We start from the raw sequence: 24,731 nt of genomic DNA, 5'->3' as shown, positions 1-24,731 counted from the left end.
TAGCAGAAACAGCGTTATAGAAATCATTTAAGCCCTAAAAGCTTCTAGCAGGTCTCAGCAAACTCAGCGATGACTCTCAGATTGTTTTCATTTCCAGATTAACGGCAAGCAGTTAATTTTTTTTTAGCTCTTTGGTAACTGACATGTTCACTAAAAGACCTTGACAGTAAAATAAGCTTTTCTTTCTTCTGTCTTTACATTTATAGATTCATACTTAACTCTCAAACACAAGTCATGACATCACTTGTTTATTAAAACAATCTTTAAAACATAGTCACAAACAAAGATAAAGACCTATGCACAGTGCAAAATCTACAAACTAAAATTTTATCAATAGAGGATTTATGAGCCTTTTTATAGAGTAAATTTGCTGTTTTGGTTGAGTCTTTTTACACTCGACAGTTGTTTTATTCCTGCCCGTCACTAGGAGACAACACTGAGCCCTGTGCACTTCCTATGGACCACTGAACATACCAGCTCTGCAAACTAAACCTCTGAGCTAAGAGCAGAAAGCAAAACCTGGCAAAGTTGTACCATGGAGCCGTCAGTTGTACCACATCCTCCTTGTGTTCTTTCCACAACATTACAGGCTGTTTGAAGCCAACACTTGCAAACCGTGGTGCTCTCTTAAAAACACTTTCCAGAGCCAACAGAAGCCGAGAAGATTCACAAGGCGAGCATCTGTCCGACACGCCTCTACATTCCACTCTTTTCAACTGCCTAGCTACGTAGCACCACAGCAGCAAAGTTACAACTTGTGACTTTTCAATTCCTTCAATTCACCTTCCATCTGAACTTTGTCCTAAAAAGGTTCCTGCGTGTTAACGATGAGAAAGTTAAAAAACAGCAAAACAAACTAAGAACACCGGGCGTTTAACACAAAGGGTGAGTCACAAAACGAAGGACAGAGTGAAAATCATGAAAAGCTGCAGCAGAACCAGTTCTCCACTTCAAGTTCAGCCCCGTCCATAATGCGTCGACCTCGGACCTCATAAAAGGGCCCGACATATCCACTCCCTCAGAGGCAGCGTCGAAGGGGTGGGGCTCAGGAAGGTGTCTCTACCGGCTCCCCTTCCTGCCCCCTACCTGGTTATGACGAGTGGTTTCAGCTCCCCCTGTCTAAGGGGCGGTCTTTGCGCTTTAGCTTCTGCTCTCTTCAGATAAAGTGCCATTGGAGTTGTTGAGTACAGGGAGTGCCTGAGCCGTGGGTCCGGTCTCTGCAGTGTCCCCATACTCGCTCTCAGCCAGCTCCCCCTCACGCTCACAGATTACTGTCATTGGGCTGCTGAGGATTCGGCTGCGCGCATTGTACTTGCTGCTGGCAGCAGAGGGTGGCGTGCGCGAGCGCCCGTATTTTAACCCGCTCATCGAGAAAGACGATGATGTCGGTGAGGAAAGAGCCAAGGCCTCGTAGCGGCTCCACTCATCTGTCGCCCTCTTACCGCGGCCAGGAGAGGCACAGGGGCTGTGTGGCGATGACAGCGGGGAGGGAGAAGCAGCAGGGGAGTCTAATGCTGACTCGGAGTGCGTTCTCTGGAAGCGAGGGTCCGTGGAGCGAAGCATCTCAGTGGCCGACATCCTGAAGCTGGTCTCTGAGCGGCTGCCCTTCTTTAGGAGAAGCGCCTTAAAGGTGTCGCTGCTGGTGGAGGACTTACGGAGGTTGCGCTGGATGGAGCCTGTTTGGCGGGGCAAGGAGGATACCATCCCTGGGGAGCCGCCTGTGGGGGTGACGGGTGGAGAATGTGGTTGGCTCCCAGCCCGGGACTTGTCCTCCTCGGACTCCTTGCGACCTAAGACCTTGCGTTTTGACCTAGGGTAAGACACAGATAGCCAGATTAATGCTGTGCTTGAAGAAATTCTGCAGAGCGAGTGAGTCCAAGCAGGATTAATTAATTTTCAAAAGTTAAATGTTGAATTGGATGGAAGAGCAAGAAGAAGAAATGCAAAAGTTGGGGGCAGTTTTGTCAGGAAACAACTATCAAATCCAATTATTCAAATCAAGGCTTAAGGACTTCATATATCTGAGCAGGAAGCAGCCTTTGATTAACTGCCCAACGCAGCTTTGTGAATGTTTCCATGTCGTCGTAGCAAAAAAAAAAAGAGAGACAGCACTTAAAATACTTGCTGCTCGTCTCAAATCTTTGTCCTAAATTTGCCATATGTCAGCACTGCCCCCAGCAATCAAGCGTCAAAGCACAAATCTTAAACAAAGAGGAGCACTGAGTGGCACAGATGCTCAAAAAAAAATAAAGGAGGGCAATTAGAACAAGAGTTATACATATTTGTTAAAGAAATCCAACGAGGTTTTACAAGTGAAGCTGCAGACGCTGCAGACGCTGCAACTCTGCGGGAAAGCCAAGACGCGGCGCAATGAAATTAATCAAAAACACAAACTGGGAAAAGTGCCCAAAGCAGTTTTAATGACAAGAGGACGATTCAGGCTCCTCTCAGCAGGGGGTATCAGAGTGGTTGACTGCACCGCTCAGCCTACATCGTCCATAACTCCTGCACCAAGGCGTAGCAATAAAGCTGCAACTGGCAGAATACAGCGGATTAGGGCGAGCAGGGAAACAGCCTTATTAATCTGTGGTCCGGGGGGTTGCACCGTGGGATTATTGTTGCTAATCCAAAGATAGCGTCACCGCAGTGGCAGAAACAATGCTTGCTAATTAAAGAGAAGAGGCTACCTGCCACTTCGCACCTCTCTAGAAAGGATGCACCCACCCACTGCGTGTCCCCTCTGCACAGGGAGGGAGAGGAGACAGATGATGAAAGTCATGAAGAGCACAGATTATGTGATACGAAAGAGACATTTGATGCTAAAGGGAGCAGTGAAGGACGCAGTGAGACAAAATCCTTAATCCTCACATTAGATCCACAGAAAGAAACTCTTCTATAAAGGATAAAATAACCTGTCTGGAATATACTTCTGAAGGTCAAATGAGAAGAAGAGCTAGAGGGTTTATGAGAGAGTCTGCCGTCTGTTTAAAAAAAACCTGCAAAATATTTGTCTGTGCCCCAAATTCAACCTCCATCTAGCGTCGTCCCCCTGCGAGCTCCCTCGCCACATTAGCCCGTCAGCATTACATAAGACTTTTCTCACACACATTCACACGTGCATACACTCATACACCTGAACTCAGTCAACCAAGACGGCTCCACACTGAACTCATGCTTTGTTAAATGCAAAAATGTTGGCAGCACAGGAGAGCCCATCTCGGGTATAGACGTAAACAAGGCTGCAATTTAAGAGGTATCTCAGAGTGCCTGATCGATCGCTTTCTCTTGGCTGTATTACATTTGGTTTAGAGGATCTCCCTCCAGACGGGTTGTATTTTATGCTGTAACTGTGAAGGCCATTTAATTCAGGGTTTTAATCACTCTGTTTTGCCACAGAGAGAGAGGAAGAGGACAGGGAACAGGGAGGGGAGATGACATAGTGGGAAACAAAGGTATTGGACAGGTGAGAAGGGTAGAGAACATGTATCGGCGACGCGAAGAAGTAACAGCTAAGAAGACAGCAAGAAAGTCAGCATCAACAAAATACAGATTATACATTGGAAAGCTTACATTCTGAAGTACAAAATATCATTTCATCACTTGATATTTCCGACAATAACTTAAGTTGTTCAAATGAATTTTAACGTAATGACAAAGACGACAGATAACCTTTTTGCATTTTGAAGGAGCAGTCTGTGGAACTTTGTGGCATCTAGTGGTGAGGATTGCAGATTGCAACCAGCTGAAACTTCTCCCATGTGCTAACTGTGAACGTGAAGGTCTCTTCCTCTCAAAACGTGATTAAAACCAGTGAAAACACTGAATAAAGCAGTTTCACAGTAAATCAGTTAATTTCCCATGCTGCTTGTCGTGCGGGGGCTGCTGACTCTGGTGGCCAACATCAAAATGCAAATGGCCCAATCTAGAGCCAGAAGCCCCTATAAAACTGTCTGTTTAAGGTGGTTATATCGCATTATTGCGCTGCCTCGCCGTTCTGTGTAAGAGGTACGATTGTGGAACAGGGAGGCAGAGTTTTCTTGCCTTTGTGCCGGCAACAGAGGCAGCACCACACAGAGCTCTGAGGGCTAGCAGCGGTTAGCAGATAACTCAGAACAGATGAACAGTGGTTAAAAATGTCCACAAATTAGAAAAATGATAAGATTCAGGAGCTGCTTACCCCACTGAGTAGAGAACAAGATCAGCCTCCATATAACAGAAACTGTAAAGGACTGTTATTGCCACGTTATGTTATTGTTATTCTTTAGAAAGCACTGCTGATGCATACATTTTATGTCACACTAAAGGCTAGCGCTGTTGTGTTAACCGTCATGCCTGTTACCCCTGTTTTGCTTCTGTGATGCCAGCATGCTTACTAAAATTACACACTGGAGCAGCATGATGCATTCGTAGTTTGGTTCTGTGTATGAATGCAAAGGCAGCATAAAGAGGGGACTTTGTAGTAGCTCTATAGCACAATCTCCGTGTAAAAAAGGCTAGTGTTTGGTCTGTCCCTTCTTATCTATTGTAGAAACATGGTGGTGCGATTTGGTCATCTCTGTAGACAAGGACCTGCTCCCTATGCCTATGAATGGCTCAATCTAAGGTAAAAAAAAACTATTTTTATTTTCAGGTGATAATACACTTACGAAAATATACTTCTGTTCTGTTTCTGCTAATATATCCCCCTAAAACCTACAAGGTGCACCTTTAACTCTTGTTTGTTTATGCGATTGTGTGAATTGGACTCATTCTTCATCGCAGTTATTAATTCCTTTCATTTCAACATTATCACCAGGAGTCTGTCATCACTTCACTTCCCACTTATCAAAAACCTGTAAAACGATCTTTTATGTTCTATACTCAGGAGGTGCAACAGAGGAGAGCAGTAAAGCAATTGGTAAATAAACACAATTCCACTGCGAGGTTTGCGCGCACATGCTTACACAATCCTCACGTGCAATTAAACTCCACGATAAATCGCACTTGCACATGTGATGTGTGCACCATAAATACATCGACAATCTGTCGCTGGCAGAAATAAAATCCCATGAAATGAAATCCTGTGATGCTCAAGAGAACTCCGACTGCCGCTGCACGTGACCGTGAAACACAAACTGGCGGGCTGCATGAGAAATTTATGTGTGTGCTGCCTTTGAAGCACGTATGCAATCTATGTCAGAGAGAAGTGCGTACGAGAACGAGAGAAACAGAGAGAAGGAGAAAGACAAATCTCTCCGGTGGCCTCTAACCTAGATTAGGACCCGAGGGTGTCAAGTAGTTAAATAATGGATGAAGCAACCGCCTTTTTTCTCCAGCTGAGAATGAGCAACACTAATGTGGCTTCGCTAACACAGATGCCTCGATAAACATGTGACAACTGACTCATTTTGCTTCTTAAATCGGCCACTGACCAGGAACAGAAAAAGCCACTCTGGGCTGAGAGGCTCCAGAGACCTGCTATTTGACAGATGTGCATGCTTGCAGATGGGACAGCGCCGGCTAAAGTTATGACTGAGAGGTGGAGGGCAGAGGAGGAGGAGGAGGATGGAGAGAGAAATCATGGGTTGAAAGGGGGAAGGAGATCAGGGTGATGTGGTTTATGAGCTGCTGAGAACGAGAGAATGAGACGCTGACAGAGAAAAGGGGAGAAGGTAGAGAGAGAAAAACAGAACCATATATAAATTATATATCAGGAGTTGAAGCAGGTCAGGAGCAAGGAAGTTGGAGGAGATGATGGTGTGACAGGAAGTGTAAAAAGAGAGAAATGCATCATTGTACCTGTGAATGACAGCAAAAAGGTCCTCAGTGGTTCGGGGCCGCGTGGGAGTCGGGGTCACCATGTTCTCCTCAGAGGCCCCGTTGGCCGACAGGACCGGAGACGATTCAGCCGTACTGGAGTAGAACACTTCACCTGAAACGCAGAAACATACACACAGTTACATTATAGTTAACACACACACTTCAGGTTTACTCATCACACACTTGTGAATCCACCATTCCACCGCTTTAACCTGGATGTCTATGAAATCTGAAGTGGTACGGAGGAGGTGTCGGACTGTCTTCTTACATTCTCTCTCTGTCTCTAGCTGTCCTCTCTTTTCTTCTCTAGTTCAGCCTCTTTTCTCCTCCTCCTCCTCTCAACCTCCACACTCACGTCTGCGCTTCGACTGCCTGAGCCGCTGCAGGCAGTCTCACTTTACACTCTCCCCATCCTCCCCTCCATCCAGATCTGTTCCCCTCCCCTCTGATACGATGGAGCCCCTCCCCCCTCTCCCTACAACCACGAAAAGCATCTCCCCTGGGACACTTGCCCCCTCCCTTACCTAGGAGAGAGAAGAAGGGAAAGATAGGAAACAGGGCAGAAAGAGAGAGAGAGAGGAGTAGGACAGACTGAGGGTGAGAGATACACAGGAAAGAAGAGGAAAAGTGCAAAAACGGATATTTGGAAATAAGGATGGATGGTGGAGAGAAGTCGAGTAGACAGTGGAGGCTGAGGTGTATAGAGGAGGTGGGGGTAGAGAAAAAGAGCAATGCGGGAAAAACGAAGGGACAGTAGCCACAAGAGATCTCTGCGTATGAAATGTGGAAGAGAGAGACAGAGAGGAGGCTGCAGCAGTGCTGTCCAAGTGATAAGCCGCCAATCCCGCGCTATTTTCACAGTTTTTCAAACCTTTCAAAGCTGGCAGTTTCAAGTTTGAATCCTTTGCTTTTGCGGGGCGAAATGAATTTCACAGCTGCCTGAGAGGCTGGACGCAGATCCAGCAGGCAGCAGCATCACTACTAACCATAAAGGATGATGGTAATGAGCTTAACTAATAAGTAGATGAAGGTTGTTTTGACTGTCAGTTTAAAATCAGTGTTTCAAACTTTGATTTAATGATAAAAAAATATATACATATAAAACATAATGAAATAAAAATTAGACTCACTAGTGTCGTCCTCCTTGGAACTGATGGATCCAGTCGTGCTACTTGTCCCATCTCCCTCCTCCTCTTCCTCTTCATGAGCCTCTCCATTGGTACACACTCTGTGGTCAGGACTCCTCTCCTGGCTGGGAGACTCGTCCAGAGTCACTGTGGATGCTGGAGGCTCAGAGCTCTCTGAAGTCTCTTCCTCCTGTTGCTCACTTTTACTCTCTTCCTCTTCTTTCTGAATTTGTTTTTGCGGCGCATCTACTTGGTCTTCTGCTTGCGACAGGCTGGCTGTATCCTCCTGTTGAGTTTGAACCTGTTCTGTGATTGGTTGGGGGCTAAACGGTGGGAGAAAAGAGATTTGGGGTTTCTTGGAGACGACTGGGGGTTTCTGTTTGACTGGAGAGCTTTGGGAGCTCTCTGGTGGACTGGCCAATGGTTCAACTTTATCTGTTCCATTTAAGAGAAAGTGATCTTCGGCTTTTCCGTTTATGACAGCACAATCTGGTGTGTTGTCTGTGATGCTGCAGTCTAAAGACAACTCCTCTAAGAGTTTTGACACAGGCGATGGTGAGGAGTTGCGTGAATCTTCCTCTGTGGAGCCGTTTGACAGGTGTATCATTGTGAGATGCTCCAGGCTCTTGGGGTTCAGACCCTGAAGGAGGTCCACACCTGTTTGCTGAGCCTTGGTGTCATCTGATTGGCCGTTAATCTCCTTCTCTGGCCGTTTAACGGAGCGGAGCTGAACGCTCTGCAGCGCAAACGGGGTGATGAGCGGCTTGGGTGACTTTGTGGGGCTGCTGGGAAGAGCTGGTTTAGGAGCATCTTTCACTGCCTTCACAAAAGACGGGGAGAAGGAAGGTGGGACAACAGCAGGCAGTGGAGGAGGAGGAGGGGCCCAATGGGGGGGACAGGGGGGGGGGGTGGAGGGGGAGGACTGAAGCTCCCATTGAAGGATGAACTGGGGGGGATTAACATCTCAGGGGATGGAGGAGGAGGGAATTCAGGGGAGGTGGAGGAAGCAGGTGGTGGAATGAGACCCTGTGGTGTGGTTGGAATTGGGGGAGTTAGAAGAGGGTTGCCTGCACTGGAGGGTGGTGGTAGAGGGGGAGGGAAGGGTGGAGGTGGGCTGAGAGGGGTGGTGGGAGCTGAGGAGGAGGACAGGGGCAAGGGGGGAGGTGGTGGAGGAGGAGGTCCAGAGCTTTTGAGTGAGTCTGAGGTGTTGGAGGAGAGGGAGGTGGAAGAGGAAGACATGGAGACAGAGGAGAGGAGAGATGACTTTCTTTCTGGGACTTTAGGTTTGGGCCGGCTGCCCGAGGGAGACATGGACCTGACGAAGGAGGGCACTGGGGTTCCAGCTGTGGGCGTGTTGGACTGGCTCGAGTACCCGCTGGATGGGGAGGTCAGCCTGTGCACCCTATCTGGTGAGGAGGTGGACATTTTGGGCTTCACTGCCATCCCGCCCTCCTGGCCTGGAGCTCCAGGCGCCTGCCCGTTGTTGAGAATCTCCCCTCCATTGTGTAACTCTCCTGGGTGAGCCCCAGTGTTATCTGTGGTGTTTGCCGGGGGTGTCTGTGCCCTCTGGTCTCCATGGTTACGAGGGTAGTCCATGTAGTAGCCCCAGGAATCAGCATAGTCTGAACGCAAGCTGCTGGTGTCACTGTGAGCGGGAGTCACATGGCATAGCGAGTACACATTGGACACACCGCCACAGTTGGCGTTAGCTGTTAATGATGCTGCAGAGCTACCTGCACTGATGCTACTCTGACTGCGTGGCCGTAGCACCCAAGGGTCGTCGTAGTCGCTGCTCGGGCTGTGAGACGGTGAAGAAGGTGACGCCCCTTTTCCTTTCCCTCCCCTCAGCCCCATCTGCAGGCTCTGCTGCAAGCTTGCAATAAGAGTCTCGTTTAGCATGGCTCCGTTTGACTCACTAGCACCGCTGATGGCACTCACACCTCCAAGGGGCTTTTTTGGACCAGACTTGCGTCTCAGAGAGTCAGTGCGAGCTGGGGGCAGAGGAGGCTTCTTGGCCTTACGGAGAGAGATGCTGCGGGACAGAGAGCGGTCACTGTACAAGCTTCCAGAGTCTTCCTGATTGGCCATCTCACGGCATTCGTACATGCTGTGCCTAGTGGCACGTCCAGGTGCCGCGCCCTGCCCACTGCCATGGCTGCGAGAGCGCAGGCCTGAGTCCAGGTGCATGGAGGTGTAGTATCCATCATTGTCTTGGGAATAGAGGGAGCTGGAGTCAGTAGTGGTCCTTGAGGAGAGGTCCAGGCTGCTGTACAGCTGGTTTATGGGAGTGGAGCAGCTGGAGGTGAGAGTGCGGTGCGGAGCCACTACATTTTCCGGCGTGTCATAGATCCACTGCTCCTCTGGCAGACTGGATGGCGGCGTGGGGGCCAAGGTACTGTGGCTGTGTATACTGCTATCCGAGTGCCCTGACTCGCTAGCAGGTGCTGCTACTAACAGACCACCATCCTCTGGTGCATGAGTGGGAGTAGAGGTGGCCAAGGCCGGGCAGGTGGAACTGTGGGTGAAGCCTGCTGGACTGGGGTCATTGTTGATGGAGGAAACCAGACTGAGCGGCCGAGCTGTGGGGTAAGTCGAGGCGGGGGAGTGGGGGAGCTGACCGGAGGTGTTGAGGGTTATGACCTCACAGGAGCTGGACATGGTGGCGTTGGGGATGAGTGAGGTGGAATAAGCGGCATGTGGCGAGACCACACATGCAGGACCACCACCCCAATCACTGGCCTGCGTCCCCCTCACCTCCTGAGACTTGGGCCGGGGCAGGGTGCCTGTCCTCGGGGCGTTTCTCATGTGCACTACTGTGTCGTCAACCTGGAGCTTTCCGATCTGCCTCTGAGGTGTAGTTTGCTCCTCTGACTTGATGGGGGTGCTGCTACAGATGGGGTCAGCGCTGAGGGACACCCTGGCGCCCTGTCGGGGCAGACTGTGAAAGCGTGAAGGATCTCTGTTATACTGTGGCAGCATCAGGATCCCGGAGCTGTCGCTGCTCGAGATGGATATACTTCCTGTCGAGGAGGAGTTAGAAAGGCCGGCCATTTGAGCGGCGATCCCCTGTCCTCTTTGAGCCCGGATTCTTCTCATGGACGGGGGGACAATCTTCACCTCTTCTGTCTGGCAGCCGGAGTCTCTGGTTTCTGAACGTCGGAGCGTTGAGTTTACGCTCCCAACTCTGCCCAAGGTGGAGTACTGTCCTGGGATGAACATGGAATGCGGCCGGAGCTCTCCGCCGTGTCCTTTTGCTACTGTCAAAGCAAGAAGGAAAATAAAATAAACATGATCAATCTCTTGTTTTCTCTTCTTCCTCCTTCTGTTTTGTCTCTTTAATGCCTTCTGTTTTTCTGGCCTGACTGTTCGATAAACTGAGGTCACATGGAAGCTAATTAATTTGATTTGCTGTAACCCTCTCATGCGTTAATAACTTCTGGTCTTCATTAGGAAAAAAGGGTATAAGGGGAAGACAGAGAGACTCCCTGCTATGCTTCCTCTCCTATCCTGGCTCTGGCTCAGTCCGATAAAAAAGCGAATTATACCCTAAGGTCCAGGACAGACAGCTGGTGAGGTGCGAGCCAGACAACAACACATACATGGACACAAACATACACAGTGTGGACATGGTCATGCACTGTCATACAAGGCAGAACACACAGAAACACAGGTTGACACAGAGACAAGGACAAACAGAAATGCAGATAAAGACACACACACACTGAACATACCGGCTAGTAAACAAACAATATGAAGAATGAGTTGTAAACCAGGTGATGATCTCTAGTGTGTCTCCCATCTGTGGTGCCTCTCCTGTTGATGCTCGTATCCCAAAACATACACACACTCTTGCGTCCTTTCTTCTCTCTCACCCCCCTCGTCTCGCTCTCTCTCTTTAAACCACACATACACTCTCTTCCTCCTTTGCTAAAAGCTGGAGTGACAGCTTGGCTGCTGCTGCTGCTGCGATAGATTAAGCTGCAGGTCTACTTCGCAGGCAGCTCTTGTGCAGGGGAGAGGGAGGGATGAAGCACTGGGACAATTACCCCGGCCCAGTAATCATGACATTCAGAGGCTGTCGTCAGCTGGTCACTAACCAGACTTTAAAGCCCCTTTCCTATCAGCCTCGGTGATCTTATCACCACAGAGAAATGACATTCTCCTTAAACACCACTGCTGCCCGCAGCTCAGAGACGTGGAACATAAACATCAGCCATGCAGTGCCGTCAGCACAGCGTCAGCTTAGTAAGCTTAGTGCTCGCTTAACACCCAGCTCAGCTGAGTAACTAAGAGCAGGGGACCTTTAAAACTTCATATTTGTTATTGAGCCCCCGTCTGTAGGAGGGTTTCAGGATCCTGTGTTCGGAAAATGACGCGGGGCCTTTTTAGGTGCCCATAATCAAGAGTCTGTTCTCTCATATTCAATACATGTTGGCAAGCAAGTACAACACACATGCTAAGATTATCAGTATGGATTAAGGACACACAATTAACACACAATTCACAGAAAAAGGACTGCAGCAAGTTAAGCTGAAAGATTATGGCACAATATGAATGGCAAACGCTGCAGTTAACTTTTCCTATGTGACATGATTTTCCAACAGGCAAAGTTTAAAATCAGATTATACGAGTGCAAGAGTTTCTGGAGGAGGAGAAAGGGTGAAAGGAAAACCACAAAACTACTGAAAAGGATTTCATTACTGGTTCTTGGCTGTGGATGCAGTTAAACAAGATGGAGGAGCAAATGGGGACACTTGGTATGAAGAACTGAAACAGAACATCTGCAGGGCCTTGATCCAACACTGTGGACTTGCATGTGTCATTTTCTCCCCTTCAATATGAAGGAATAATACTGAGCTCTCCACTCAGTGCATACAGTTAATAGATAAAAGCATAAGTCTATAGTGAGTAAGGTTATAGGAAGTAATGACAGAAGAAGTGCTGCTTGCCCAGAGTGTTGGTACAGGTCAGTGGACAGTAGAGGGCAACACGTTGCCCCGCAGTGATCCATACCTAGCTCATGGTTGAAGTTGTCAGGCAGCCCTGATATAGTCTTTCTGCGTTTGACCTTCTTGGGCCGGCGGGATACGGTGTCAGTGTTAATGAGGGAACGCCGGATGCTCGCCTGTCGGTCAAACACTGCCCCTGGTAGCCGGGAGGGCGAGAGCAAGGCAGGCGGACACACAGGCAAACAGTAGTCGGTTAGTTGGTAGGAACACACTCAACAACATGCAGAAGTTTTTTTTTATTTTCAAGTTGAACATGCAACATCATCAGGGCAAGAAGCCTAAAGGGTCAGTTCAACCAAATTATGAAGAAAATGTTTTCTCGTTTTTCTTCTTTTTGTTTTATTTGCCCAGGTTTTAAGATACTTGTCTTTTGCATTTCGGGGGCCCAAGCCAATACAATAAAGTGCTGCAGAGATTACGTTTATTTGTAGGCCAGCCTGAAAGTTAGCTTTGTCCTGGTTTCCTTGATATTTATCTATTTACTGGGGTGAAGGCAGAAATCTAAGAGGCAAATATGTACACTTAAATAATATCTACACTTTTGGTAAATACGACCAAAAGTGTCTGTTGCATTAAACCACTGGTCGAAAGAAAGAAAGCTTTCTTTTGTCATACGAGTGGCCTGACCCTTTAACCTTTTTATCCATCAGCCAAAGTGTTTTCAATCATTCAGTTTCACTCAGCTACTGGCCCAGCTTAAATCATTAAAATTAACAGAAGCAATAGCTGATCAAACAGGAGCCCGCAAAAAAAAATATATATATATAGTTTTGGCTGGTGGTTTGTGCTCATTAAATATCAGTAACTGAGAAACATACATGTAAGATATGTGAGCTGTACAGTGCATGCTTTTATCACAAAGACACATGCAAAGGGCAGGTATGAGGTGAAGCGTGCACACAGAGTCATTCACACACACACACACACACACACACACACACACACACACACACACACACAGGCCATGTAACAATGTATGTGTAATGTGTAACAATCTATGTATGATTGTTATAAATATTATTGTTATTAGGTATTATTATTACTGGTATTAGATGCTAACTGCCAACTGCATTAAGGTGGAACAATATAACAACACCAAATATAATGACAAAATCACACTATCTCAAAATAATAACAATATGTCTCTCAATGACAAATATTCATTCACTATTTCCCCTTAAAATGGGTAATTTTTTAAAGGTATGAAGGTAGAAGGTAGGAAGGTGGATGTAGTTAAAGATGGCGTAGGTCATTCTGTCAGCTACAAATTTCTGTCAGAATGGACTACTTCCATTATGAAAGGAGTTGAATGTGGCATATGTCATTCTGTTAGGGGTAATAGATCATTTTTTATATTACAATTATCTGTCAGAATGGACAACTTTATAAATGTAAGTAAATATGGCGTAGGTAATTCTGTCAGGTACGAAGATCATCAGAATAAACAACTTCCTGTATAAATGTAGTCAAATGTAAAAATGACATGTAAAACTTGTAAAAGTGCTGACATTTTAAAGAATGACTGAAGGGATAGATGGAAAGCCAACCAGTGAGTTGGCTGGTCAATGGTGTTACTGGTTTTAGGTGCTAACTGCCAACTGAAGAATACAGTGAGAGCTCACAACTTATATACCCACAGGTGATCTTGTGCCTTTAACACTCAAAATAGAAATACTGGAAATTTAATTGGGGTGCCTGTAAACATACATTAAGTGCATACATTAACAACACATAAATAACTGGGCCACTACATATAAAAATCATCTGTGCCAACATCCGACAAAATAATAGAGCAGTCTTTACTGATTCACGGCACAATATAATGAAAATACAACATAGTGAAATGACCAATTACTTTGTAAATGACCACAGAATTGTTAGTAAGTATTTGATTTGCTTCTCAGGGTTACTAGGATCGAGATTATGTCCATTATTGCATGTGGATCCAATGGGATAGGAAAGTTTAACCAACCGCTGGCAGCCATTTTTCAAAATGGTTGCCTTGGAAACCAGGGTCAGAGTTTGTGATGGCCCGATATCCAGACTTGTTTTTTATGTATCCATAACCATATCCACCAAATTTGGTGCTTTTAACACAAATCGACCGATTGTTATGATACATTGAGCTATGCCGACCCACTATTATGGGAACTGCTCTTCCTTCTGCTGTTTGGCTAGCTGGTGACAGCCTGCAGGCGTTGGGGAAATAGAAATTGATATGAGGGCAGATAGTGTCTATCATCTTCCCCCTCAAAGTGACAGAAAAGTCCCTGATCTCTCTCTCTGTCTCTGTATGTGTGTGTATGTGTGTTTCGTCTCTCTCTTTCTCAGTAATGTAAAGCGACAGGAGATGCAGTCAACAGTGATTTGTGTGGAGTGGGACCACATTAAGCTCTCATTAGTGTCTGAAGGACGGCTGGATTGCAGTTATATTGGCCTTGACAACAGCAAAATTCAGATGCTTATACTGAACTGCCATTTTTTTTTTCGTCTTTGCGCGCCTGTTTCACACCTCACAAAAATATCTGGCTGATGTGAGATGAGTGAAACATCAAACAACAGTGTAATATATTATTAATCACAACTGGCAGAATAAGCTGTTATATCTGAATGTATGTGTGGCGCTGGAAAAATGTGACATGCTAACAAGGGAATTGCATCGACACGTTTTGCTGTGTTCATCTGTCAAACGCCCTGTGATCTGACATAAAGTCAGTGGAAAGCCTTGACCCTTGGATGAGCTGTCAAACGATTTTCACACACAGACGCTCGCTCACACACGCATAAAGGAAGGTGAAGGTCAGTCTGCAGGAAGCATGATGGAAGGGGAAAATATACACAGTAAAGGAAGAGAGGCATGCATCCATGACTGACACATACAGTTTTTTTCCTCTGTGGGTGACTGAATACAGTAATTGATTAGTTTATATCCACTCAGCCACAGGGGGTTAATTAAAGGAACAGTCTGACATTTGCCCATATTTTTTTTCTTTGCTGCTTTATTGAGAATTCGATGAGAAGACAAATAAAGCCAGATAGTACATGTAATATGGCAAAAGTAATTTTTATCTGGCTGTTTATCCAGAACAAATTTTAATTTGTATGCAATGTAGATTTTTATGGCATACTATACTATAACTTAAAAAAAAAATTGTGACATACTATACTATGGGTTTTTTTTTCTAAATGTTTTATGACATACTATATTATAACTTTATTACTATTTTTTATAGCATACTATATTATGACTTTTTAAAAATATTTTTTATGTCATACTATACTACGCCTGCATTATTTTTGACATATTATACTTTTATACATACTATGCTGTGACCTTTTCTAAAAAAAATTTTTGACACACTGTAAAATGACAATTTGAATGATCTGTTATGCTATGACTCTTACACTATACTATGAGTTTTTTAATGATTTTTTTATGGCTTCTATGCTATGACAATTTTTTAGAATTTTTAAAAATTGCATACAGCATCACCTGTACTGGCAGTCAGATTGCTGCTATAGGTAAGTATGCAAAGTGTCCTCAGGTTCTCAGGTCAATCCTCCACAGCTCCACCCTCTCATTCAAATATTGCCACATCTGGCGCCAAAAAACCCAAGATGACAACAGACAAAATGCCAAACTCAAGGCCTCAAAACGACAAACCAAGAGGCGGCATCACCGTGGCTAATCCAGTTCTGTAATACAGTCTATGAATGGAGACTAGATGTGTCCTCCTGCTTCCAAGTTTTGTCATAAGTTAGGCTAAGCTTGACATGAAAGTGTCTCTGTATTAAACAGACATGAGATTGATCTTCTCATTAAACTCAATAAAACAGCAATCGAACTAAAAATGTCAGAAAATTCCTTCAAGACAAAACAAAATGTGTGATTGATGGTTTGAAGTTAATGTTGCAGAATAGACACTGGGGATGAATGAGTCTACATCAAACTCGAGTAGTTTGATTGTATGGAGCTAGAGGAGCAGGAGATTTTGTTTCCCTCTATCAACACTGATGGTGATTGATCACTACTCGCTAGTGATTTAGATATGGAGAAAATGGTTGGATGATTGCGGTCATACCTGTGACGTTGATGGGAACTATGTCTGTGGGCACGGCCTGAGCTGCCAGCCTCATCTTCTCCTCCGGGGTGGGGAGGGGTGCACTCTTGTTCCATACCACCTGTCCGTCAACCTCGTACCCCTCCCCTCCCTGCGGGGTCTGGGGCCTCATGGAGAGCTGAGATTTGTCATCCTCTGCTGATGAAGCTGTGGACTGTATGAGAAAGAGGGAGAAAGGGTTAACGATGTAAAAAACATGAAGTGGAGCAAGGACAGAAAAAGGGGCAAGGAAAGAGAAGAAACAAGGAACAAAAAAGATAATAAATGACAGATAATTAAAACAGTAAGGGAGGAGGAAGTGAATTGAAGGCAAAGGGGAGAGAAAGAGAAAAAGGGAGTGTAAGACATGAAACATAAACTGCGGTTATAAAAATCAATGGAAAACAAATGTTTAGTCATACTGACTCAGAGCACAGAAGTCATGGATAAAGAAAAAATATTGAGACAAAATGTCATGTTAATAGAAGAGTGGAAACAGAATATTATAGAGCAGAACAGAACTTAATTGTCCCAAACTATAACTGACAGACAGTACAGACTTTATTGGCACACACAAACAGACCTTAATATATTACTTCGCTGTGACCTTTAGAAGCTTGTGGTGCTGTAAACATGTTTCACGATCAATCAAACCCAAATGGAAACACACACACTCTCTCACACACACACTATCACACACAAATCCATCCAAGTAAACTGACAGAGCGTTTTAAAAGATGTCAAGATAAAAGCAAGAGAGCAACAGCGAGGAGAAAGACAGAGAATCACTCATGCATTAAACTGTGTTGTTCACACACTAACAGTTCTCAATCCTGAAGCACAATTTACTGCACAGAAGCAACAGACGACAACCTTTTACTGCAGCATCCAGGCTTGAAATTGAGCTGTTAGTCAAAAGAAAACCAGCTATTTTTTTAACAGTTTGCTGTTGGTGTGAGATTTGAAATCGTTGCTTTGAATCATAAGTAAACACAGGTAGGAAATAAGAGAACTGTGAGCACAAATAATCCCAAACTGTTTTTAATTAAATCAAACTAGAAACAAAATTATGAGTCTTCACTTTCACTGCATCACCCAAAATTTGCCTGGCTGCATCTGCAACAGGTCGAGCTTCAGCGACATGGAGAAAAAATCCTCGAATTGCTAGAAAAAATGTCGTCCAAAATCTGCCCAGCAATCATTCCGAATGTCCTTCCCGAGCATCAGCCCGGATAGAAAGGATGGCTGTTATTGCTTTCACACAAACCATGCATGGATGGATAAATGGGAGCGGCAAGAGAGGGGGGAGAAGAGGGGAGGATGCACAGAGAGAATCTAAGCTATAGTTTGGTTGCATGTTATTCTGTATTGTGGCTCAACCTGCGGCCCTGTCTCTCCTTTAGAAGCTGCTGTCAGGCAAAGTTAGGCTCACTGGCCTCAGGACAACAGGAAGTGACGGGGGAAGAGAGACAACCAGCGAAAGAAAGACGGATCATGGGAGATGGGAGTCGACAGTTTTAGAAAGACAACAGTGTGTTATGAAGGGTCAAGGGTCGGGGTGGGCATGAAACGAGCGGCCGACATTGAGCGGCTCTGGGGGAGACAAAGGAGACCCTGATAATAACAGTGAAAGACCCTCTGACCCTCTCAGGACCCCTCATATTATGTTGTGTGTGAGAAATAAAAATGAGCAGAGGAGAGGCATATCTGACTGTCAAAACATTTACACTTCACTTCACACTAATGGGCTGTCAGTAAAAAGATTTCTAAATAATAGTTTTTGTCTTTGTTTGTTTTTCCCATTATTTTTCTGTCTCCTCATCTCTGCCTCTTTCTCTCCATCTGCCCCCCTCCTGTGAAATTACTGTAGTGTGACATCAGACAAACAACAGTCCCAGCAAGTGTAGAGCAAGGCTAGTGAAATGGCAAAACATCAAAAGCCAGAAAGTGTTTATTCTCTCCATAAATTAAAGTTCTGCCTGAAAAATTATGACAGGTCAGAGAATGAGATGCAATCAAAACAAAGTGAGTTTAACATTCACCTTGTTCATGACAACACTTGAGTGTCAGTGTAATGCAAGTTCTCTGTCTACCATTTAAGTCTAACTAAACCTAAAGATAAGAAAAGATAGAAACCTGGCTATTGAACTTTAATTTTGCGGTTTGCCTGTCATTTCCCAGTGTGTATTTGTTTGTTACCAATCAAGCCCCCCTGTCGACACCCTCTCACCAACCACATCCACCCAACCCCATAAGCCTCCACATTCTAATACCTGCTTTTCTAAAATTGTGTTTTAATGAACTAGATTCATGGCTATATGCGTTTTAGGTGATTTCTAAGGGTTTCAAGAGTTAAAGCTGATAACTTTTTTTTTTAGAAAAAAATCTGAAAGTAGAGCCAGGGGAGGAATCAGAGAAGTAACTCGTGTACACTGAGGGGAAAATGCATTCTCCTTTCTGACCACTAGGGGTCAGAATAACATCAATGGAGGTGAGTTGTAGCTCTCACTAGGCTAGGCTGCAATGCACTGCTGTGCACACAAGCAGCCGCACTTTAATGTACTCAGCTTAGAGTGACTGTGTATTTTTGTGAGTATGTGTACCTTCTTGTCATTATCATCCTCCTCCTCATCCTGCAGGCTGCTGGTGGACTGTAAGGGGTCAGAAAAGGTGGGACCCTGAGAATAGTACTGAGAGCTCCGGAAACCATCTTTCCTCAACTTGTCGCATTCTGCAGGACAGAAAAGAAACAGAGGAACTCATCACACAGACAGAAAAAAAAATCTTTGCTTCCAACATGTATCATGTAATTACATGAGAATGTGTTATTATTAATAAACTGGAAATGCATGAATTTAAATCTATTGAGGATCCAATACTGGTTGAAGTGGTTCTACAGGTATTGCTCTGTTCCTCAGAGTGAAGGATGTCAGACTGGACTTTCCATCTGACATCTCCAGCAACTAGAGGTGTTTGTGCAGTGCTGACAAGCTAATATTAATGCCATCCACATTATGAATATCTATCTATTTATTAATACAGTTTAAGATTACAGGGTTAGTGAACAACAATAAACATCTCTGTAAAAGCGTCAGTTTAGCCAAGTTGGCTCATGTCAAACTGTAGTTTCTAATACAATACATTAAAACAGGGCAAGCAATACCGTACATATTAAAGAGCACACTGTAAAAGAGCACATAAAATAAATAAAAACAAGGACAACAATACAAAAAACCCCCCACAAAAAGCACAATTCAGATTTTGATAAGTTATAGAATATGGTCACAAACTCAGTTGTCTTTTAGATACTAAAATTTCCCAGTATCTCATACAGAGGGGGGATAAAAGCAGATTAAATGCCATAGCTCCATCATTGCCCACTGTCTTATCTTGCAGCCAAGCTTACAGAAAATTGACCTTTTTTAAATTAAAATTCCAAGATTCTGATCTCTTAATTATGAGATCTTTTCTTGCAATTTCATGTTATGATAAACCCCTTCACTACCTTTATTAAGTGCGATACAAAACAGTTCAACATGTCCCTTATTTTTTTTTTATTTTTACAAAAGGTATATTTATGTAAAAAAAAAAAAAAAACCTGATTCTTGTCAATTGAACTTGGACTTTCTATATATCAATATTAATAAATATATGGTGTATATTGTACAGGCTAATTTGTGCGCATACAAAGTAATTCAGCCAATAACGCTGTAGTAGAAGGGATATGCAAAATATCTATAGGACACAAACACACACTTATCATCTTTGACTGTGTGTGTGTGTGTGTGTGTGTGTGTGTGAATGTGTGTGTGTGTGTGTGTGTGTGTGTCAGTCACATGACTGCTGTCCCTGTCGGACGCTGCCAAACGCTGCTCACACCTCCTCTCGTCGCCACCTGCTGTGACGGGGTTGTGATGTATGTGTGTGACTGTGTATGCCAATGTGTGATAAGATGGGAGTTACTAAATGAATGTGTGTGTGTGTGTGTGTGTGTGTGTGTGTGTGTAACCAGAGGAGGGGGTATCAGTTTCAGTCTGTCACACACAGATGGCAGAACTGTCCCCCTCTCTCCTTCACCCCCCGCTTTCTCTGAGGGGGCGTTTAGCACGTCGTCTCTCGTTTTCCCTCTGCAAATATCTTCTAGTGCATCCTTTGTCTGATCTTGTATATATACTTTATTATATTTATGGAGTACTGCTAACTAAAACACACAATTGAGGGTTTTATGTGAGTTTGCCTGTAATCTTAAGGGTAAAGAAATCTTATCTGTTCAAGGGCAAACCTTACAAAAAAAACCCTCTAAATTGCCCCTCTCAAATACATTATATCAAAAAACAAGCATGAGTCTTTTTAGTCTTTCTCTTCACATTAACTCTGATCCATACAAATGTGTGTTTAATCTTTAATCACTGGGAATTATTCAGTATTTGATGCTCAATCAAAAACCCTTTTGGTGACTGACACACATGCACCAGAGCACACGCACATCAGTCCCATCCTGGCACCTCAGAGATGCTGCTTGTGATCCCTTTTATGTGCCATTTATCTCCATAGCTAATTACAGCCCCCTCTCCATGGAGAGACACGCTGGTGCATGTATAATACTGTCAGTTAATGGAGCCTAATGGGGTTGGCAAAGGTAGCAACTGTAACTACATGCTGATGTGGTAGCGGTGTGGAAGAAAGGATTCAGAAAAGCGTGATGATAATGAGTATGATGACGGGGAGCGGAGCTGTTATGATGATTGGTGTTGCGTGATTGGGGATGGTTGATAAAATAAATAAGCCTTGATGAGCTGGTTGTTGCCAGGCAGAACTGAAGGGAGGGGACTTGTAAGCAGCACGAGGACGAGCAGAGAAAATGAAGGATGCTGACAACAAAAATGATACCATGTTATGAACAGGGAGTATCTGTATTTATGTTACAGTGGCATGGTAATCGAATGTGCAAAGTTAGAAATTGACCTATGCAGTGTGGTGCCTATTCAGTGCTATGGATGGTGACCAAAAGATGCACAAAGGACATATGGGCAGTGAAATATATATAGAAAGCTACACATAGAGTAAGCTATAATAATATTTTCAAATGTAATATGATTCCTGTTATGCGTCTACCACTTAGCAGTGACCTTCACTGTGTCCTCTTTGGTGTTCAAGCTGCCTTATGTTAGAAATTTTTGAGCAACTTTTCATTAAACCTGTGATGACTTATGTTTTTGGCCATCTGGGGGCAGCAGAAACCAGTTGTGTTTGGGTCAATATGGCAAACGTGTTAACAAACAGTTGCTTATTTGCATTTCCAGGAGTAACAGAGAAACATTAGCATTCATTCTTTGGACTTGTGTGTCTGGCCGCCCGATAAATTTAAGTCCAATTTTTGCTCTCTTTTAGCTCTGTTGAGGCTCTCCACCAAATCCTACATAAAATTGAAGGCAATGTATAAGCTTACTGCTGGTTTGGAGATGCCACAATAGCTTGTTTCACTCATGTACGGCAAACCTGAAGTTATCTAGACAATAACCTGGAGTGAGATCACAAAATGTCCAAATCAGTTGGATTGGACATTATATGGACTTTACCCTGCCAGCTTTTTAGTACCAAGTTTGTGTACTTTCAGGGTGAATGGTGAATAAATAGGGTGGAAGACTGCAACTAAAAAGATGTACCTGGAGATGACAAGATTTGGGAACTTCTGTCAGTAAGGACTTAATCCACAATCCTCCACAAAGAACTACAAGAGTCTTGATTGACATTGTCCAGAGTTCATATGAGAAAAGGGCTTATGGGAGCATTGAAAGTGAAACAAAACAATAAAGTTTCAGTCCAGACAACAAAAGAATAAGCTGAAACTCACTATAAAGCTCTGCAAAGCTGAAGGTGATAGATTCATCACTGTAAGCACTTGTCATTTAATATGTCTAAAAAAAAAAAGCTGTGTATTAAGTCAAGTTAATTATCCATGCTACATACTAAATCGATTATGATTATAATTAGAATAGATGATGATTATTGGGATAAAATGACGCTGATTTTTTTGTCATATCTTACAGCTTGAAAGCAGTATTTTTCTTTTTTAAAATCTACCCATATTTTTAGATGAATAAAAATTGCAAACAAAGTAATGCCTCTGGCTATCACTGAATGACAGCACTGACTAAATCAATGCATAATTATTTGGATATTATTGAACATAACTGTTATGTAACGTCTCTGATGTATTTCGACCCGTTGGCACGTTGTCTGTAAGTCAACAGCCGCTTGCAAACACAACCTCGCTGCTAAACACAAGCTGAAATCCACGTGAGTGTGTGAAAGTAAAGAGTGGATGCACTTTGCCACCTGACTGGTTATCGATTATTCGGCGTTGCGGAGCAGAAAGCAGACTCGTGCAGCTTGCTCTGATCATGCTGGTGGCACGGGATTTAGAGACTTGTTACATGTGCATGAAGGCAAGGGTATAGCCTGGTTTAACCTGAAATAACCTCTAAATTATAAAATATTTTGCAAGAATACAGGTTTTACCATCACACATATGTAAATTATGGCAGCTTAAAGAAATGGATGTAATATTAAAAAAAAAAAAACACTGAATCTATTTCCATAAGGCTGGTAGTAAGATTTGTAACCTCTACTCGTAAACTTCCTGGGAGTGGACAAGGGATTAAAGAGCCTAGACACACAAAAAGACTCAACTGGACAGCACAGGTGCTCTCGTTGGACACCTGTTGTCTTTCAGTTAGGACCCCTGGGGCTGGGAGGTGATGACAGGATGATAGGACGGTGACAGGATGAGGGGGCTGAATTAATCCAACCTCCCAGGTGGTATTTGTGTACTTAGCAACATCAATATTGCAGGAAGTAACATGCAACAGCTTCAACGCAGGGGTCAAACAATGGCAAAGAAAGACAGCCTGTAGCATGGGTGTGTGTGTGTGTGTGTTAAAGCAGGTGACTAATGCTTTACACACTGTAAGCATCAGGTTACAATAGGCTTCTCCCCCATTTATCTCTCTTTCTCCCTTTATCAGTTTTTTTTTATCTGCTAACACACACGGCCGCCCTCGCATGTAAACAAGCCTTAACTGTAACACACCCGCCGTGTACACTCACATAAGCACACATACACACCTCTAAACCTTTACTCACACCTGCCTATAAAACTGTTATCTGAGAAATGAGTGGATAACTTTACCAGTAACACATGTATTTACTGGTATTCCCACTTCCTGTTGTGGCAATGTTGTGAGAATATTAAAAGTTGTCACTTTATTGTGACTCGACTCTGTGTTTATTTGACAAAAAGGTTGTCGGTTTTTATCCACTCGTACCAGATGAACAGGAAGAAGAGGATCTCACACTGTTGTGTTGTTGGTTACACTTTAAACTGAACACAAATTACAGGTTTGGACAATTTTACAATGTTGTAAATGCTGTTTAAACTTTGATGCCATGATCTCACATTGACAAATGTGATGACGCCCAGGAACATTCCCACAAATGAGATTTGTGTGAATATTTTGGTTTGGTTGATACAGATGTAAATACTAATTGGAGTATGGGATAGTGAAGGCTACAGGTATGATAGTCAATTAATGGTTATTGTCTCTTTTAAAGCAAAAATGACAAAGAAATCTCTGGTTAGAAGTCCTCTAATGTGCATATTTCTTTTTCTTTTTTATACAATTCTGACCGAAAGACATTCTGACACCTGAAATGGCGTTCTTTCTTTTAATTTTGATGTTTCATGTCTGTTTTAGAAGGTGTAATGTTTTAATGGACAGCTGTGGCTCGGAAGAAAGAGCACTCATCTCCTTATCACAGGGTCAGTGGTTTAATCCCTGGCCCCTGCAGTCCAAGTGTCCTTGATAAGGAGCCGCACATTGTGAATTGGTGAATGAGAAGGCATCTAGATAATTGTGTGATGAACAGGAAGCACTTTGCAATGTAGCCTTGGCCACCAGCGTATGAATGTGTGTGTGAATGGTGCTTGTGTTGTAAAGTGGTCACTAAGACAAGAAAAGCGCTATAAAAATGGAGTCCATTTATCTTTTACTCTACTCTTTACTATATTCACTGAATATACCAGAGAATTACTCCACCTCCCTCGTTTCAGCCGGGAGGAGAACCAAATACTATTAAGATTCCTGAGACATTTATTTAACACGTGGCTTGTGAAATAGTCAAAGTGCACAGGTGGCTTATGAATGATTTGAATTTGAAAAAAGAAAACAAAAGAACCTGAAACGATTCAGACATGCAATCACCCTCTCTGCACAAATGACTCCTCTAACCCTGATATTGTCTGTCATAATGTTGGATTCTGTCACGCTCTCTAAAGTGATCCAATTTGAATGATCCTTACCTCGCAGGGCGGTCTTGAGGTTGACTTTGGCCTGACGGTGGAGGTCCTCTACGCAGGGCGGCCGGCTGCCTGGTAGGAAGACGTTCTCCTGCTGGTGCCACGGAGCTGTGTAATGAACCGTCCACTTGCTCTCCTCGTCCAGGTTAGACACCGCTGTAAAGACACACAGATCGGGGTACAAAATTTAGTTTATCTTGAGGTATATTGCCTATGTTGATGACGATACTGGACATATTAAAGGTTATTCTAATACATTCTTAATAACTCTAGTTACCAACAGAAAAAGCAAAAAATAACCCAGCCACATTTGAAAATATTGAGTTTTAGAGAAGAA

The 24,731-nt window shown here is 43.9% G+C and overlaps 1 protein-coding gene across 1 annotated transcript in view; it reads right to left on the bottom strand.

The window, feature by feature from the left end:
- Positions 1-232: 232 nt before the first annotated feature.
- The window catches only part of LOC121955216 (NHS-like protein 1), a 133,432-nt gene continuing 108,933 nt past the window's right edge, over positions 233-24,731 (bottom strand). The window contains 9 exon segments of the mRNA XM_088089237.1: positions 233-1,810; positions 2,702-2,740; positions 5,779-5,911; positions 6,930-7,808; positions 7,811-10,183; positions 11,940-12,071; positions 16,018-16,210; positions 18,639-18,766; positions 24,398-24,550. Of these exon segments, the coding sequence (XP_087945363.1) occupies positions 1,141-1,810; positions 2,702-2,740; positions 5,779-5,911; positions 6,930-7,808; positions 7,811-10,183; positions 11,940-12,071; positions 16,018-16,210; positions 18,639-18,766; positions 24,398-24,550 (4,700 nt within the window). The 3' untranslated portion in view covers positions 233-1,140.

Source organism: Plectropomus leopardus, chromosome 16, assembly GCF_026936395.1.
Source record: "Plectropomus leopardus strain MGB_pleo_1.0 chromosome 16, ASM2693639v1, whole genome shotgun sequence".
Lineage (NCBI taxonomy): Eukaryota > Metazoa > Chordata > Actinopteri > Perciformes > Serranidae > Plectropomus > Plectropomus leopardus.
The sequence above is the reverse complement of the archived record's forward strand: the minus strand, read 5'-3'. Positions and strand labels throughout refer to the sequence as shown.